This window comes from Leuciscus leuciscus (assembly GCF_965113295.1).
Source record: "Leuciscus leuciscus genome assembly, chromosome: 12".
Taxonomy (NCBI): domain Eukaryota; kingdom Metazoa; phylum Chordata; class Actinopteri; order Cypriniformes; family Leuciscidae; genus Leuciscus; species Leuciscus leuciscus.
In genome coordinates, this window is record NC_138736.1 from 31,013,975 (window position 1) to 31,032,996 (window position 19,022).

Consider the following 19,022-nt stretch of genomic DNA (forward strand, 5'->3'; position numbering starts at 1 on the left):
CTTTATGCATTTTTATATTTTATTTCAGTTACCATTTATTTTGGTTGAATGTTTTTTTTCTACTTAAATCTGTCATAAATAGGAAAATAATGTAATTAGAAGTATCATATTGCTGTGGTTACTTCTAAAATAATTTGAGGGTCATCTAAAATAGAGCGTTGTCGGTAAATGTTGTTATGTTCCAAACGAACTGTCACGGGTACAAACTCTTCCTCTAATGTGGAACAACGAGCACCGTCTGTAGAACGTGATTCAATCCGTAGTATCTGCCTTTCCACTCGAATGCCACGTGCGAAGAGGGGGGTGTGCAAACATGTGAGGCCGACCAATCCCGACTCAGATACTTAGGGATTGGTTCTACTTTCTGTCCAATCAGCGACTCGTCTTTGATCTCTCAGCCAATGGGAGCGCAGTCTGCCTTGGCTTTTGTCCAGCACGTGTAGCGAATGCGATTCACATGTTGTCCCTCGCTGTAGAGTGACGTGACGTCACGTGAGTGGAGAAAGGAAGAGGATAGAAGTCCAAAAAATCTCTCAGGACAATACTGCGAACGACGGAGACGTTGACACAAAATCTTATTGAGCAATAAATTGTATGAAACTACTTTTAGGCGTACGTACAACAGGTCAGGTCGTGTCAGTGGCGCTAGGTTGTTGTGGTACCGACCCAGAATCGACCCAGTATTAAGGTAAGGGAATTAAGAATTTATTAATAAAACGAATTTTTACATCTAAAATGTTTTAATAAATATCTCCGTTATATTCCAGAAATGCTACACGTGTTTGCCATCACGCTTGTTGTGTGTTTACACCATGTTGAGCTGCATTATCCCTTTGTTTTGTCAGTTTATGTCTGTCATCATGTCATAATTGCAGTTACAAATGATTTGAAAAGTAGGAAATTACGTTTTCATTGCAACCTGAAACTGGTGAACATTTACATTTGATCAAGATCTTACGGTGATATTTTCTGATATTTTTCCACATGTGGTTGATGTTTTATTATTACTTTTATAATGATTTTCATGTTTATGTGAAGATCTCATGTATTCAATGTAAAGAAAAAAACAACAACATTTCAATATTTCTATTTATTGGCTTAAAAGCTAAACATTTTATGGATTGTAATGCGTCACAACACACGTTCCAAGACAGCTTAGTCAACTCAGCATAAATAATAGTGTTCTTTAAATGTTTAATATTTACATGTTACATTTATTCATATTGCAAAAGCTTTTATCCAAAACGACTATATGTCTTTCTTCTTCTATATCGATCTTTTTTAAACCACCAAGCTGTCCATCTGGTGAAAGTTAATTTGTCTTAATGGCACCGCCTAGCTGTTTATTTTTTATGAGCCACATGCCCTCGAGAGTGTTTTCTTCAACTCGGTCAATTCTGAAACCCTACACTGTATTTATAGCTGTCCATCTAAACAACAGTATAGGGTATATGCATTATAGGCATGCACATGTTATATTCTTGTGCTTTTCAAAACTCCTATTTTTTTTATTGTATTCTTAAGATACAAACCATATGTGGTATTGTGGCCTTTGACCTAGTGAAAGGAACATGGCGTGCTGTTCTTCATGGGTAGTTTGATTTTTAAACAGGATAATTGTGGTATCTCTGTGATCTCACTTTCTGTTTTGGACTGTATCCTGTGTTCCTGCATTCGTTTTTTTTTTTATCCACACTATCTGTTGCCAATTGTTTGTTTGGTGCTAGCTCCTCTCTTATTTCTTGACTTACAGATTTTTTTTTTTTGTCTGTCAGGAAACCTCAACAATAAGGTTTATTTTCTTCAAGTCCAGTCAAGCCAGTAGTTCAGCTCTGACTTATCCTGCCAACATATACATGTTTTATGTACTGTACACACATTGTGTTTTCATGTTTTATTCCATAGACATAATGATTTTTATACTGAACAAACTGTATATTCTATCCTCCTACAATAACCCTACCCATAAAACTACCCATCACAGAAAACTTTCTGCATTTTTACATTTTCAAAAAACATCACTTAGTAGGATTTATAAGCTGTTTTTCTAATGGGACCAAAAAATGTCCTGACAAGGATTTCGGATATTGCCATCTTTGTGGGGACATTTTGTCTCCATAATGTAGGGTTTACCAGGCCACACACACACACACACACACACACACCACACATTCTACTCACTCACTCCCTCTCACACCACACATTCCACTCACCCACTCACTCACTCATAAATCATTTTCTTTAAAATGTTCTATTCATCAAATAATTTTATTATCAGGATAAGGAAAAGGATCCTTGTAAAAGTCTAGTATCAAAAATCTAGTATCAACTACTATCAACATTAATGATAATAAGAAATGTTTTTGCAATAAGACGCTTTCAAAAATAATAAAATCTTAACTACTACAAACTTTTGAAAAGTAGTTGGAATGGTAATTAGTCATTTTTAAACTATTGTAGTCAATCCTCTAAGTCATTCTAGCAGTTTTAACAAGGATTTGCAACCCTAGTGTCCAAAACATACCAGTGACAGTCCCGTCAACCGGCCCCTTCTCCTATTGTGCTTTTTGTTAACATTCTCTCAGCTGTATTTCACATTCCTCATAATTTTCAGCTGCCATGTTCCCTTCAGAGATAGGCTATCACTTGCTGCCAGTTCATTTTAGCCCATCGCTCTTTAGCTTTAAACAGTCTGCCACCTCACACATATCTGTTTTCTTACATTTCAGTGATGCTGTCACCAGGAAGTCCTTCCAAATGGCAAATGCAAGATTCCCTCTCCTCAACCCCCAGTTCTCTCCTGTACAGTGAGAGTGACCAGACGGAGGACGAATCTGAGGTCTTCACCTCTGAGAGTAAAGCTGCAGGAGTTGTGCCTGATCCAAAGCTTTGCCAGATCCAAAGCTTGGCCAATGGGAGCTCTCAAAATTCCAAATCGACTCTCACCTTTGTGAACCAGAGGAGTGGCAGAGTTGAAATTGGTCAAACTGGATGTTTCTCGGCGTCTCCAGCTTACAACAGTCAGAACCCGGCGCCATATGAAAGGATTCCCACAGAGGGAGACCTGAGGTTTGCACGCAAAGTAAGTCTGAAAATCTCTTTACCCTGTGATATTTTCATGCATTCTGCTTCTCTTGTATTTTGCATTAGTGTCAGCCTACGTTTGCGTTTTGTCAGCTAACGATTAAAGGGTAACTCTCGTCAAATTGCAACCTAGGCTATTTTTGTTAATCTACCCGAGTCAAACATTCGTGTAAAAGCATAATTAGAATGGAAACGCCACTTTTAAGATTGACCGTATTTTCGTTTTCGGTCAAAATGCCTTTTGAATGGGAGTGCTAGGGGCACTACAGTGATGGCATCAAAATCGCAACATGAAACTGTGCTTGAAGTATCAACTGGGGCTAGAAATCAGTATCACCAGAAAGTAGTCCATCTCCGAATGCAACGTAACATGAGGAGGGTGCTTACTACTATAGATATAGATACAGTATACTGATATAGATATAGTCATCACTTCATTTGGAGTGACTTTGTGCTTTGTAACTTTGCAGACCCTTTTCATGCTCAAACGGCAACATTACACACTAAAGAAATTTGAAAATGTAAAAAAGCAAAATAAGATTAAAACATGCTTAAATAGGTCAGGTACTTTTTTTTATTATTCATTGTTTTTAATAAAAATGTTCTCCTGGGATCCACTTATTTCAGTCAAGTAGTTTATGACCATTTCTCTGAGCCTTACATGTAAAAAGTACATTTTAGGCTGCTGTACCTTTAAGCGCCCCTTTCAAATGTGAAATGCACACCATTACTAAGCACATTCTCTCACACATCAGCTTGTGAGTGGCTGTCATGTCAAATATAGTTTGGGAACTGGGCCATCCTTCGATATAAGCCTCTTTGCAAAGTCCTTGCATCCCAATGTGACAGATGCACGAACCAATATGTGCTGAAATGTTACGAACAAACAAATCCGATCTTAATGAAATGATCAAGAACCTTGTTAAAAATAAATTACAGCTGCTCCTTTTACCATGGCTGTATCTGATCACCTGGTGGTATCATTGGCTTACAATTGTGGGTGGTCATGTTGATACATTGATCTGTGTGCAACTTTAATAACACAAAGCTTGGGAAATTCAGAATGAGTCATCTTTAGGGGCGAAGCACTGAAGGTGCGTAGGCACTTACTGGATCCGTTAGTGTTCTTCTTCCTCCTCTCTTGAAGTCTTAAGGCAGCCCGTTCCTATAAATTTGCTTAAGCCTCCAAGACAGTTTTGCCGTTTCTAAATCTGTCGTGCGTTTTTAATTGTTTCTATGATGATTTTATTGGTAAATGCATGTCTTAATATAATTTCTTTTCTTTTACAGTGTTCAGAGCTGCATGGGTACATCAGGCCCCTGTTGGAGCTGTTGAATGGGTTGAAAACAGGTCGATATGAAAAAGGTAATGCATTAAAAAAATTCTATGTACACTACCTTTCAAAAGTGGGGCCAATAAGATAAAAAAAAATAAAAAAAATAATACTTTTATTCATTAAGATTGCATTGAATTGATACGAAATGACAGTAAAGACATTTATAATGTTACAAAAGATTTCTATTTCAAATAAATGCTGTTCTTTTACATTTTCCATTCATCAAAGAATCCTGAAAAATTTAGGTTTCCACCAAATTATTAAGCAGCACAACTGTTTTCAACATTGATAATAATAAGAAAAGTTTAATGAGCACCTAATGAGTAATGATGATGAAAATTCAGCTTGATCATCACAGGAATAAATTATATTTTATGTAATTAAAATATTGAAAATATAATAAAATATTATAACTTAAAATATTTGTTTTCTATTACAGTTTTTACTAAAGTTTTGATTTCAAATAAACACAGCCTTGATGAGCATAAGAGAATTATTTCAAAAACATTTAAAAATAAAATAAACAAATCCAACCCCAGACATGTGAATGGTAGTGTATGTCCACACCTTATGTAATTTTGTATCTATTTTATTTATTAATTTGTTTCTTTTTGGCAGGTTTGAGCACGTTTCAGCAGAGTGTTGCCATGGATAGACTGCGAAGGATTGTGGGTGTTCTACAAAAACCTGACCTTGGGTATTTTATTTTATTCTATTAAACGATGCATTTCTCTGCATTAGATTTAATACATATAATGCCTTTTATTAAATCATATTTTTCTGCTATACCTCCATAGAGAGAAGTATATGGGCACTATTCTGCAGCTGGAGATGATGTTAAAGGCTTGGTTCCCTCAGGTGAGGCCTCAGCATCGCGGTGGCACCCCTTCATTCCAAAATGTTATGGCTAGTCTGCCTCCACGCTGGAATCAGGACCAGTTACATATTCCTGTAAAGGTAAGCGGATAGAAGTGCTTTGAAACAAACAAACCGTATGAGACAAGCAACAAGTTTCTTCTCGGTTCAAAAAGTTTTTTCCACTAAAAGGGATAGTTCACCCAAAAATTTAAATTTGATCATTATTTACTCACTCTCGTGTCGTTCCAAACCCGTAAGACTTCCGTTCATCTTCAGAATGAAGATCTTTTAATGAAATCTGAGAGCTTCCTGTCCCTCCATTTACAGCTACGCAACTGACACTTAGACGCTTCAAAAAATTCATAAAGTTTTTATGTGAATAAAAGCCTAAATAAAATATTTTCATCATATAAAGCCATTGTGTTATCAGGGTATATCAGGGCCTTTACAATCTACAACAATCTTGAATGGTTCAATTCCTCATCAAAACCCTTTTTCTTTCAGAAACGCAGATTGAGTTGGTCAGACTCCGACTCGCAAGGTTCCTCAAGCAGCAAACGTATTCTACAGGACGATCGAGGACCAAGCCCCAGCGATACTAGCTCATGGCTCAGCAACTCTGAAACCACGTTTAGCGAACTTGAAGAAGACTGTACAAATCAAAATAAAATGACATCTGAATCCAAACACATCAAAAACAGCCATCTTCGAGTTCAGCAAAAGACAAACTCCTTAAACGAAACCCCTGTGACTGCAAAAGGAAGACCGCCTCCGCTTGTAATACCACCATCAGCCACAGATGGCAGCATCTTGTTTATGCAGGATTGGTCAGTGTCCTCCACGACTCCTACTTCTGACGCACCAGCAGACTTGATGATCAGTGGGAAAGATGTGGGCAAATCTGTAAAAGGAGAGGGGCCAGAAAAACAGGTTAATAGTAAACATCTTTGCACAGAGATGTTAAACACATAATGTTTTGAAGTTTCTCGCATTTAAAGGAATGGCCATTTTTTTCCAGCCTGTTTATATTGGGAAATCATTGTTTTTCACAAAGTGAAAAGTGTTGTTCAGTTAGTCGGACTTTACATTCTGCCACATATATGTACAACACAGAAGTTATCATATTATGTACAGTATGGCATAAGATTTGTTTTTATAAGATTATAGATTCTACATTTCTAAAGTCCTAAGAGGTCAGAGATGTGTCTTAAAATACGTGCTTGAGCCATATGGTCAACCGGTGAAACATGCACAGCTATCAAACACTCGACTGCACTGCCTTTCATGATAACACAGGCTTCCAACAATATTTATGAACATGGAAATGGGAAGCTAGAAGAATAGTCTGATAAAACGTCCAGAAAATCTACCTTAATGTCCTTTGACTTGAATTGAAAACCACTTTGAGCAACGCATGAAATAGATTTGCAGTATGGGAGGATATTTTCGAGGCAGTTTTATTTATTACTTCTTTACTTGAACATTCTGAGATCTTATAAGCAGCCTTAAAATGACCCTTGAGAGTCCGTACATGTGGGCCATTTTCATAGTTCAGTGTTGTATTTTTATTAAGATGCAGAGAGCCAAACAACTGATGGGATGCATCATGAAGTGTTATTCTATAATCTGGAAAGCAAATGGTCATTTATTGAAAATGTTCTTGCCAAACACAGTTTGCACATTTATGTTGTTCTGCTTCCATGTTGTAATAGTTAATTTTTGTCACAGAAATCTAGGTTTTTGTTTTAGAAAATTGCACAGTTGTTCCCTTCTACTCACCTAAAAAGTCCTTTTCCATTTAAAGCATTGTAATTATTAAACATTCTCTAAAACATATGTTCAAGTTAATTACGAGTATGTGGAGTGTCCCACACTGTAAAGATCACACTGAGGAAGATAAGACTTTTATTTAGCTATTTGTAGAGAATAATCTGAAATTAGAGATACAGTATTTAGCTTCATGAGGAATGAGAAGAACTTTTGTTGACTGAGACGCATGTAGTCACAGCTGTACGAGTACCGTGAAAATATATGACTATATTGTTGCCATCATAATGGAGATTGTACTATAAGGGAAAAGTGCATATGAATATAAATTGATTAACATTTAAATGCACTTAACAGCTTCATGTAATTGTGAAGGTAGAATTTTGAGGAAAATATTTTTTTTTAATAAAACAATTCTTCCTCAAAATGTAAAAAGTCAGGCATTGTAGCACTGTTCTTATTTTCTATTGATTGTTTAAACTCATTTTCTGTTTGTTACTGTTATTATATCAACGTTTTTTCAAGTCAAGGTTGCTGAAATGTTTTTCAACGTTCCACTTTTTGATATCATTAAATGTTTCAAAGTTTCTTATATTGTTATTTGCAGTCTCTTTCTTTTTTATTGTCTTTCTTTTTAGACATCAGTTATGGCATAGCCTATATAGAGCAAAAAATATAAATGGAAATATATTTTAAATATACACTATAGCATTCAATTTTTTAAAATGTTTTTGAAAGAAATATCTTTAAGCTTTGTATTTGTAATTTATTCTTGTGATGGCAAAGCTGCATTTTCAGTATTATTACTCCAGTCTTCAGTGTAACATGATCCTTCAGAAATCATATTAATATGCTGATTTGGTGCTCAATATTTTTTTTTTAATTAATGCTGAAAACAGCTGTGCTGCCTAATATTAATATTTGTGTGGAAACTGATCATTTTTTTCAGGGTTCTTTGATTTTGATTCATTGACAGTTCAAGTATTTATTTCAAATAGTTTTTTGTAACAATGTAAAGGTCTTTACTGCCACTTTTGATAAATTTAGTAGGTCTTTGCCATTTCTGATATATTTAAAATATATTAAATATTTGTATAGTCCAAAATATATTTAGCATATATCTATACATATATTTCGACCAGGAGAAATAGATAGATTGTCTGTATTAACTTAATGAAAGTGCTCTTGATAGCTATTAATATGATTAACATGACTGTTGCAAGTAGGATAACGAATACACTAGAAGGTCCACATATTTCTCGAGTGTTCTATCTGAACATGACTGACCCCTGCTGGATGTCTGGTTGTTTTATAATATAAAAGTTTATCAATATAAAAGATTCATATTTATGTTTCAAAGTGATTTCACGAGGCTAAAGTTTCTTTTCTACACCCTGTGACGGATAAATACATTATCCTTGTTATTGTGATTTCATACCAAAGACTGTGAGCAAGGAGAAAAAGGTTTTAAAAGAAAGAAAGAAAGAAAGAAAGAAAGAAAGAAAGAAAGAAAGAAAGAAAAAAAGAAAAAAAGAAAGAAAAACAAACAAAACTCAACTGTGTGTGCATGTCAAGTATTGTTGTAATATATTGGTGATAATGGATTCCATGCAGTATCTACACATGAACCTGTAAGCGGCAGCACCGCGAGTCCGCGACTAGAAGACCTTGAAAATGGCGGCTGGAACTGCTGGCGCTAGCGGCCACAAAAGTGGCTCATCGCCGCGCTTTGAGTCCACTTTGGACCGTCGTTTTCAGACTGTATCCAACACCATGGAATCCATTCAGGGACTATCCGCCTGGTGCATCGAAAACAAGAAATATCACAGCGTGATCGTGCGACACTGGATGAAGTGGCTGCGCAAATGTGAGTATTTAGCACGTTAGCCGGCTAATCTGAGCCTAGCTGTAAAACAACACCTGTTTACGGACCCATATTTGCTTAACCTGTGGTTCCAAAGTGGACGTGCGTGATATTTGTGCGAATAAGTTTCACAGAAGTTATTGTGACTGGCTAGTTTCTCTTCTTCAGCCCACTTGACAACTGTTGTGGCTTATTAGCAAACTGCTAATCTGTCCCCCATCAGGACGGGACAGGTCGTATTTCAAAAGCTGGTGAGGTGCATTCATAGACCTCTTTCCGAGGCAGCAGGTCTTTTAGGCACCATCATCTTTCAGAATAGTGGAGTTATGGGTCAGCTGCATTTTGGGTATCATTGCACGATTCGAATCAGCAACTTTTTGGGCAATAAAGGGGTGTTTGGGGTCAGCAGCATTTTGGGGGCAGAATGGGACATTTTGGGTGTCATAGGGCTGTTTTGAATTGGCAATAAAGGGGTGTTAGGTGTCAGGAGCATTTTCTTTTTGGGCAGAATGTGGCGTTTTGGCACAGCTTCATTTTGAGTGTTATAGGCATGGTTTGAATGAGCAATGTGTTTTAGCTTTAAAGAGGTGTTTTGGAACAGCAGCATTTTTGGGTTAAAAAGTGATTTTTTTGTCAGTTGCATTTTTGGGAAATCAAGGGATGTTTAGGGTCAGCAGCATTTTTGGGCAAGATGGGGCATTTGGGGACAGCTACATTTTGGGTGTCATAGATGTGTTTGGAATCTGGAATGGTTTTGGGCAATGAAGAGGTGTTTGGGGTCAGCAGCATTTTGGGGCAGATTGAGGGTGTTCAGCTTCAGCTGCATTTTGTTTCCAAGTAAGCAGCATCTCCTCATTAACCATTTCTGTCATATCTCTTGGTGATTCTATGGCCATCTTTTGCCATACTCAAGACTGACTATGAATTTTCTTGGCAATGTTTTTTCCGGGGTAGCCAGGTCTTTCCCCAACCGTCCTCATTATATACAGCGCCCTGCGAAGGTATTCGTACCCCTTCATTTTTTTCACATTTTATGTTGATGCCTTATGCTAAATAACTTTTTTCTCACATCAATCTACACTCTACACACCATAATGTCAAAGCTAAAAACAGATTTGTGATAATTTTGCAAATTTATTAAAAAAGAAAAACTGAAATGAGTACATTGTATAAGTATTCATACCCCTAACTCAGTACTTAAAGGAGAACTTGGTAACTTTTTTAACTTAATAAAACTGTCTAGAAATCATTTGGATGGTTAAACAACCTGTTCTGGTGATATTGGTGACTTTCCCCGCTCCCCCCAGCGTTCCCAGGCGGAAAACCAACCTTGCAACTTGCAACACTACCGTCCCGGCAAGTTAGAAATTGGAAGTCTCGTGAGAAGCGAGAACTAGAACGAGAACGAGCGCGAAACACAAATTGCTTTACGGCAATTCGACATAAACACACACGCATGTATGATGTATTACCAGATTACCCACCTCGGTAGACATAGCTCCACGTGATACAGTTGGCTTGCTCCGATCAAAACAAACGCACATGAGCAGCGGTAGAGAGGGGGAGGAGGCCGCCGCAAGTGAGTTTTTTACGACTGTGTTGTGAAATATACACCCCCCCCCACAGCTGTAGGGGGAGCTCGTGGGGAAAACATGCGACAACAAAAGGGAAAATCAGCGAAGAAGTGACAAGAGTTCGCTAGAGTTACCGAGTTCTCCTTTAAAGCACCTTTACACTCTCAAGTCTTTTTGGGTATGATGTGATAAACTTGTACATATGCATGTGTATTGAATTCTAAAGCTGCCAAAATAATAATACAATTTTTTTTTTTATTCATTTAGGCTATTTGTTTATTTGCACTTTTATTTATTTCCACATTTATTTATGTTTGTATTTGTCTACATTTATTTATTTCTACATTTATTTGTCCATATGGTAATGAGGGATAATTTTACCTCAGATATAGCAATCAAGCTGTGCGGACTAGTGTTGTCAAAAATATTGATATTTTGATATACATCAATTCTGAAATATCTGATGTGGTTCCAATACTCCTTTTCTGCAGTATTGATACACCGATACCAGCTAGTATGCGTTTTTACTCTCTCTCTTCTCTCCTACAGTGACACACACCCGCCTCTCACTCACTCATCTCATTCGCTCCGGTTGAATAGTGTTGGTGTTGGCCTGAATTTCGCAGGATTGGGGGGGTTGTGTATCATTTGACTCATTCCAGCAGGTTTCACACCAAAAGCGATCACAACACTAATTTATGCAAGTGGCGCTCACATAAAGCCGCCTCTCAAACAGCTCGCGAGTACCAAATTGACTTCTTTTTCATGGCTTGTTGCATAAAAACGATCAAATGCATACAAAATTATGTCAAAATGTCCATTTTGCCGAGTATTCATAAATACAATCAGTTTTGGAACGTAAATAGTTTAGAGAAAATGCATGTGGTGTAACAATATATTGGATCCATGCATAAGCTCTTAAAGGGACAGCAGCCTAATAAGCCTAAACCTGCTGCTTTCTGTCAGGTTAATCGGAGAACAAAAGACAGAGAGAATCACTCACCACTCTTGACTGAATACGTTTTTTTACTTTAATTGTAAGCATTAATCTGTTTTTAATTTTTACAATTAAGACTATCCAGTGTTATTTTACGTTTTATTACTTTCATTTACTGTAGTATGCCTATTTCTTACCTGAATACTACTGTTAGACCAACCTGAAAAACTTAAATCCATGTTTATTTCATGTGTCTCTTTATTGTATTTATTTAAGCTATCATTTGCAATTTGTTAGTTTTTTTCTCATTTTATTACTGACTACTTGTCTTTTTTTGTGTAAATTTAGGCTAGTTCAATGATTCAAATAAAGCCTCCCTGTTCTGTGTATAAGCTATTGCAAAATGATCAAAAAATGATGAGATAATAACTATTGATCGGTATGGCGGCATATATGGTAGTTTTCTCCGTGGTATCGAAAATGGTATTGAATATCCGAAGTTGGAAATTCCAGTAACGTGACAAAATTAGTGCAGACATGCCTTTGCTGCAAGTCACACAGGGAATGAATGACTTAGAGATGGGCAATATATCCAAAATCTTATATCCCGGTTTAAGTAATTTAATATCACCTAAACTGGATAGGGCGACCATACATACTCTTTTATCCTGTACATGGCTGTAAAGAATTGTCTAAAATGTCTTGGTACACATGAACAGAAGCCACGTCTTCAACAGATCTGATAACTGACATGGACGTACATGTGAAATTATATAGGATTAATGAAAAAAAAAATTGGCCCTGGAAGTCAATATATATAAGGGAAATATCTCCCATAAAAATGCAGTTAGCTTCTGTGTAAGTATCTATAATGTATGGCTATGGCGTGAGATGTGTGTCTCACTAGCTGTGTTTGAATGGACACCTTTTATTTGATTTAATTCCAAAGAAATCCCGACCGGAAATGTTTTACGGCCATATGTCCAGAATGAAATAAGGAAATAAAAGTATAAATACTCATTTCACTTTTTTTTCCTTTTTTTTTCTTTCTTTTTACATTTCTTTGTATAATTATGTATCTTTTATCCACTTATTATTTTAACAGCTTTGGAATTCCATACATTTGGTCATTTTCTTCTGTCATTTTTACTGAACCAGATTCTTTTTAATGAACCCTTAAAGGAACACTCCACCGTTTTTTGAAATAGGGCTTATTCACCTTCTTTCCCACATTTAGATAGGTGGGCAAATGCATTTTTGTCTCAGTGCATGCATTGTTTTAGTTTGACAGGGTCGGCGTGAGCTTAGCTTAGCATAATGAATGGAATCCTTTGTTGCCAGCTAGCATGTCCTGAATAAAAGTGATAAAAAAAAAAAAAACCTTACCTAATTACTTCTTGTGGCCTGCGTATTCACAACAAGTACAAATAGCGAACAAGTACACTAGGCGATTTCCTTGGCAGATATTGACTTATATATTAAGGACTATATTAGGGGGAAGCACAGGCGAAGCACTGCTACTTAGGCATGATATCTCTGCGCCCAAGTAGCAGTGCTTCGCCTGTGCTTCCCCCTAATATAGTCCCAAGTCAAAATCTGCATAGGAAATCGCCTAGTGTTAATCTGCATCGCTATTTGTACTTGTTGTGAATACGCAGGCCACAAGAAGTAATTAGGTGTTTTTTTTATTTTTTTTATATCACTTTTACTCAGGACATGCTAGCTGGCAACAAAGGATTCCATTCATTATGCTAAGCTAAGCTAGCGCCAACCCTGTCAAACTAAAACAATGCATGCACTGAGACAAAAATGCATTTGCCCACCTATCTAAATGTAGGAAAGAAGGTGAATAAGCCCTATTTAAAAAAACGGTGGAGTGTTCCTTTAAATTTCCCATATGTGCAGTAGCTCCTCAAGATCCAGGGGGCGGGGTTGGATCCACATCTAAGGGGTGGAGATTGTTAGGTTTAGGGGTGGGTTTAGGGATCAGGGGGTGGAGATGGGTAGGTGGTATATGTAAGGTGGGAGGAGTTGGATCTTGATCCAACTCCTCCCCCTGGATTTCGTGTTCTGCAGTGAGGACCATCTCCATATGGGTCAATACACAGAGCCGTCTGTTGCGCAATCAGCTCATTTCATGGTGCCGTTTTGCATCCACCATGGGTGTGTTAAAATGAACATGCAGGCTTTATACCAGTGTAAATGGACTAACGAAATCCAAATTGTGAACCTTTTTTACCATAATAATGTTTTTTTTTTTTTATGGACCCTTGAACTTTGCACATTATTACTGCTGAATTCATTTCACAGTCCAATTTTGCCCAATTAAAGGATTCTTTAAAGTTTATGCTTCGTACTAGAGGTAATGGTATAACAAAATCCAAATTTTAAACCGCTTTTACTGTACTAGGCTTTTTAAATGACACTTTAAATTGACATATTAATGACTGAAAAAAATTGGTGCTACAATAAAAAAGTCAATTTCATTAGACCATTTCCTCTAGTATATAAAGTAGGGCTGAACGATTAATCGCAACAAAACCGCACGCGATTTGCGATTATTTTATGTGCAGCTTGTCAGTGGAGTGCGACTGATTGGTAGTAAATACTGCCCCATTTGAACGCTCTCATGCAAACACGATAAATATGCCCCGCCACAGAAGTATAATAATGCGCATCATTCCAGGAAATCCCTATTGCAGTAGCTGAATAAACAGAAGATTGAAACGCTTTGATTAAACATGACTTATAAATACATGACTGCCTTATTCTGTGTAAGAAGACACATCATCTCACAGAAGGAGGAGCTCCGCTGTCGTTATGAAGTGAGTTTGGAGTAAATGCATGTTATTAAATGCTGTCTGTTGTTGGACGAGGTTCATAAATGCTTCTCATGTTTTGAGAATGCACGTTATAAGTGACTCAAACTCACAGTGCTTTCATAGAGCAGCGTTTACAGAGCCGTACATCAATGACAAACTGCGCATAAAAAATATTCGCAGCCTTTGCGATTTTAAAATCGCAATAAGCCATCTCAATTTAAGTGCGATATAAATTTAGCCCTAATATAAAGTTGTTCGCTTTAACACACCCTCTATAGTGGCCGAGAAATTTCCAATGTTTTGTGGTGATGTCGTTGTCGTTGTGTTGTGGCTTGTTTCCATTGTGTTGTGGCTTGATTCTGCGGCGTTGTTAACTTGTATTTGCTTTTTAATTTTCATTGTGTTGTGCACAATATTTTGATTTTTTTAATTGTACTCTATAACTATTGGCCCTCTAGCGGTTAAAAAACGAAACTGCATGCATTTTGCGGAAGAACATTGTTTTGGTTGTGCTGACTGTTTAGACCAATATGGCAATATACTGCTCATTAGGGTTGGGTATTGTTTGAATTTGAACAATTTCGATTCCAATAAGGTAAAAATAACAAAAACAGATATTGTTCACAAATCTGACTTATTGCAAAACATTTCATTGTAGCTGAATACTGTGTTGTTAATGGTGGTGTGTTATTTTTTGTGGAATTATTGAACCAGATAAAAGCGTCTTTTCTTTTCTTCTGAGAATGTGCTTATAGGATTTTTTTTTGTGCTGCAACAACTAGGCCTAATCAATAATGAAAATAGTTATTACAATGCAATTATATACGGTCTTTGTGCTTTGCACGGTGCACCTTCGTCAGTGATGTTGTGCTACTTAATAGTACTTAATAGGCTTAGTGAATCTGGGTAAGACAAGAACACATTTTGGAAGAAGGATTGTATTGACTGCTTCAAAATTGTTCATTTTGAACAAAAAAAAGTTACATATTGTACCTTTTTAAGATGGTTTGAGATGAGATTGATTAGGATATAAATGTGAATTTAGCTTCATTTTTGAAATACTTGAGGCATGGTTATGTGCATGAGGCTGAGGTGTTATTTAAATATGAACTATGACATATTTATTGCATAAGTCTGTTAATTGGACCTGTGCATCTTTGGCTGAAGTAGTCCCGAACTTAACTACTTTTGCAGTAAAGAGAAAAACGACTTTATTTTGGCTATTTATTGGACACACCCCAGTATAAAATAATACAGTCTAGTCTACTGTTTACTGGTCATAAATTAGCCTACGTTGTTTCTAGCTTAAAGGGTTAGTTCACCCAAAAATGAAAATTACCCCATGATTTACTCACCCTCAAGTCATCCTAGGTGTATCTGACATTCTTCTTTCAGACGAATACAATCAGAGTTATATTAAAACATGTCCTGGCTCCTCCAAGCTTGATAATGGCAGTGAATGGTCGTTTATCTTTTGAAGTCCATAAAAGTGCATCTATCCATGATAAAAGTGCTCCACACAGCTCTGGGGGGTTAATAAAGGCCTTCTGAAGCGAAGCGATGTGTTTGTGTAAGAAAAATATCCATATTTAAAAGTTTATCAACTAATATAACTGTTTTACGCATCGATTTATAGTGGAAGAGTGACCCTTGACGCACAATGTAATGACGAACGTGGAAGCATAGAGGATGGTACAACCAAACACCAGTCACGAATTAGAAGTCTAAAACGACAATTTTTAAAGAGAAATGTCGGAGGAGCTTGAGTTTGTTGCCCAGCCCTGTTTGTTTGAACCGCGAGAGGCATCTAAACTTATGATACTCCTACATGCTACGTCATACATGCGTAACGAGCAAGTCGACTTGCGTTGTATGTGTACGGTAGGGCTGAACGATATATCGTTATCGTATCTATATCTAGATATGAACTTTCAAGATATTACTATCGAAAAAAGCAACGATATAGACAATATAGATTTCCCCTCTGCGCGCTCGCCCTGCATACAACTCTGGCAGTCACAACAAACATCAGTTTTACAAGTGCCCTTGAATGCACCGCTAAAGCCAGCGCGCCGCGCACAAACTACCAGGGACGTGGGAACTATATTGTGAGAGGGGGGGGCCGGCGTTTCCATGGTGACGCGTCATTGCTTGTCACGTGACACCGCAGCAGCAACAGCGCTGAATGAATGATGATCTGCTTTTATGTCATTTTTCCTTTTTTATTCAGAATATTCACAAATGTGTTAGCTATGGCATGAAATATCTGATATTCCGATTGTCAAATACATGCAAGTGGAAGTATATTGTGGTTTAAACACCTTTATAACGATCGCGTTAGTTGAGCTGTATGCGCGATGGGCGCTGCCGTGTTAATTTGTGCCGCAGACGCAGTTCAGAGAATCGGATATGTTGGATTTACAACCTCTATGTTTACAACACGTGAATTCATCCACTTCTCCTGAAATACTTAAAAGTAAGTGGCTGGTGAACTGGGAATAGAATAGAGTAAACATTGAAGTTACTTACATAATGTGTATCTGATATGAATAAAACGTGTCGAATTATAATGGAAATGATTATTATTACATCTTCCATAGACATCAGTGTGTATTTTACAAACTCTAATGGCGCTTTTCCACTATACAGTACCAGCTCGCCTCGCCTCGACTCGACTCGGCTCTGTTTGGTTTTCCACTGTGTAAAAGTTGTACCTGTACCTGCTTCCAGGTACTTTTTTTCGTACCACCTCCGGCGAGGTTCTAGGCGAGCCGAGGCGATACTAAAATGTGACGTGAAAACAAGGCAGACTGCTGATTGGTCAGAGAGAATCGTCACTATTCACTGCGTCATCATTGCACGCGCCAGACGGAGTATCCTGAATAAAAAACAGCAAAAACAAAAACATCCAAAAACAGCATACACTCGATTTCCTCCATTGTCCTGTGTGTGTGGGTAGCGGGTGTATCTCGCGCGTCTCGCGTAAAAGATTAAGTCACGGCAGTTTCCTGCGGCGTCGCTATAGACCCTTTTACTGTTTGTACACAATGATGACGTATGCGCACGCATATTGGCAACGGAAGTATGGCGAGAATCACCAGCATGTCAAGCTACGCAAGCGGATTAAACAACAGACGCAAGCATTTTTTATTATGTCCTCGCTCCAATCAACACGTTTAATCGCCTGCAGCCACTCTTCTGAAACGGCCGTGATCCTGTCGCAATAATATAAAACTTAAGCCCCTTGGTGGAATATCGATTAGTGCAACCGTAAACGAAACAACCAGACATTTTGATGCTGGGAAACCGTTTTGATAAACTTTCGGAGTTGCTAACACGATAGAGCCAGTGGAGAAAAACACCACTTCCGTTGCCAAAATGCGCGCGCAACTATTTGATCACGTGGGCTGTAAAAGGGTCTATGACAACCAGGTACTATTGTGGAGGTACTATCTGCAATGGAAAACGGAGCGAAAAGCGAGCCGAGACGAGTCGAGTTGAGCTGGTACTGGTAATGGAAAAGCCGTAGCGCCATAAATGTATTGTTTTTTTAGTACTTATGTGAATTTATATGTTTGAAACCTAAAATAAACTATACTTTCCAAATTTTTTTGTATTATGATCTTTTTATTTTTCTGAGAAATGCTTGGTTTTCTTTTCACCGAACCCGTAGTCATATCGTATTGTATCGATATCGAGATATCTGGCATGAAAATCGAGATATGAAATTTTGTCCATATCGTTCAGCCCTAGTGTACGGTCGTCTGCCGGAAGCTAGTTATTTTAGTCAAAGTTTTAAATATGGATATTTTCCTTACACAAACACACCGCTTCGCTTCGCTTCAGAAGGTCTTTATTTAACCCCCCGGAGCTGTGTGGAGCACTATTATCATGGATAGATGCACTTTGATGGACTTGTTTTCAGGACATGTTTTAATATAACTCAGATTATATTCGTCTGAAAGAAGAATGTCATATACACCTAGGATGGCTTGAGGGTGAGTAAGTAAATCATGGGCTAATTTTAATTTTTGAGTGAACTAACCCTTTAAGTTAAAAATGATGTATAAGCGGGTTGTCTGTAATGAGCTATGCTCCTTTAATGATATACAAGAATACACACTATTGTTCAAAGGTTTGAGGTTGGTAAGATTTTTTGAAAGTCTCTGAAGGCTGCATTTCTTTTATCAAAAATACAGTAAAAAACAGTAGGCCCTAATACTGTGAAATATTCTAAAAGTTTAAAATAACTGTTTCTATATTAATACATTTTAAAAAGTAATTTTTTCCTGCGACGCAAAGCTGAATTTTCAGCATCATTACTCCAGTCTTCAGTGTCACACGATCCATCAGAAATCATTCTAAAATGCCGGTTTGATGCTCAAAGTTTTCTTAATTGTCATCAATGTTGAAAACAGTTGTGCTGCTTAATATTTTGTGTGGAAACTGTGATGCATTCATTTCAGGATTCTTTGATAAATGGAAAGAAGAACAGCATTTAAATTTTTTTTTTAATATATATATATATATTATGTTCATGATGAATTTACTTTCACTTTTGAGCAATTTAATGCATCTTTGCTGAATAAAAGCATTAATTTCTTAAAGATAAAATCTTACTGACTCAAACAGTGTATAAAACAATTATTGGTATCCCAGTTGTTGGTTGAAGCTTTAGCCATGCTTTTAGTTATTTTGAGCTTTTTATGACATTCATTGATTGCACTGTACAATTATATGAAATTATTACATGATGTGGTCAGTGTTTGTGCACAATGT

The 19,022-nt window shown here is 37.1% G+C and overlaps 2 protein-coding genes across 2 annotated transcripts in view; both read left to right on the forward strand.

The window, feature by feature from the left end:
* The first annotated feature begins 488 nt into the window (after window positions 1–488).
* On the forward strand, window positions 489–7,638 carry ciarta (circadian associated repressor of transcription a). Its single transcript, XM_082187245.1, has 6 exons — window positions 489–688; window positions 2,730–3,082; window positions 4,375–4,450; window positions 5,040–5,118; window positions 5,219–5,378; window positions 5,784–7,638. Exons 2-6 carry the CDS (start codon window positions 2,732–2,734, stop codon window positions 6,249–6,251), a joined length of 1,134 nt encoding a protein of 377 aa, XP_082043371.1. The 5' UTR covers window positions 489–688; window positions 2,730–2,731; the 3' UTR covers window positions 6,252–7,638.
* Window positions 7,639–8,662: 1,024 nt separating this feature from the next.
* rprd2a (regulation of nuclear pre-mRNA domain containing 2a) overlaps window positions 8,663–19,022 on the forward strand; it is a gene marked incomplete at its 3' end in the record, with an annotated part of 30,024 nt that continues 19,664 nt past the window's right edge. The window contains exon 1 of the mRNA XM_082187203.1: window positions 8,663–8,913. Coding sequence (XP_082043329.1) covers window positions 8,721–8,913 — 193 coding nt within the window. The 5' untranslated portion in view covers window positions 8,663–8,720. The remainder of the gene's footprint in view (window positions 8,914–19,022) is intronic.

What these genes read in the sequence shown, in the direction of transcription:
- ciarta (XM_082187245.1), top strand. Translation starts at nt 2,732, where the DNA reads ATGCTGTCACCAGGAAGTCCTTCCAAATGGCAAATGCAAGATTCCCTC. An exon ending in CTACAAAAACCTGACCTTGG is followed by an intron (nt 5,119 to 5,218) that starts GTATTTTATTTT and finishes ATACCTCCATAG; the next exon opens with AGAGAAGTATATGGGCACTA. An exon ending in AGTTACATATTCCTGTAAAG is followed by an intron (nt 5,379 to 5,783) that starts GTAAGCGGATAG and finishes TTTTTCTTTCAG; the next exon opens with AAACGCAGATTGAGTTGGTC.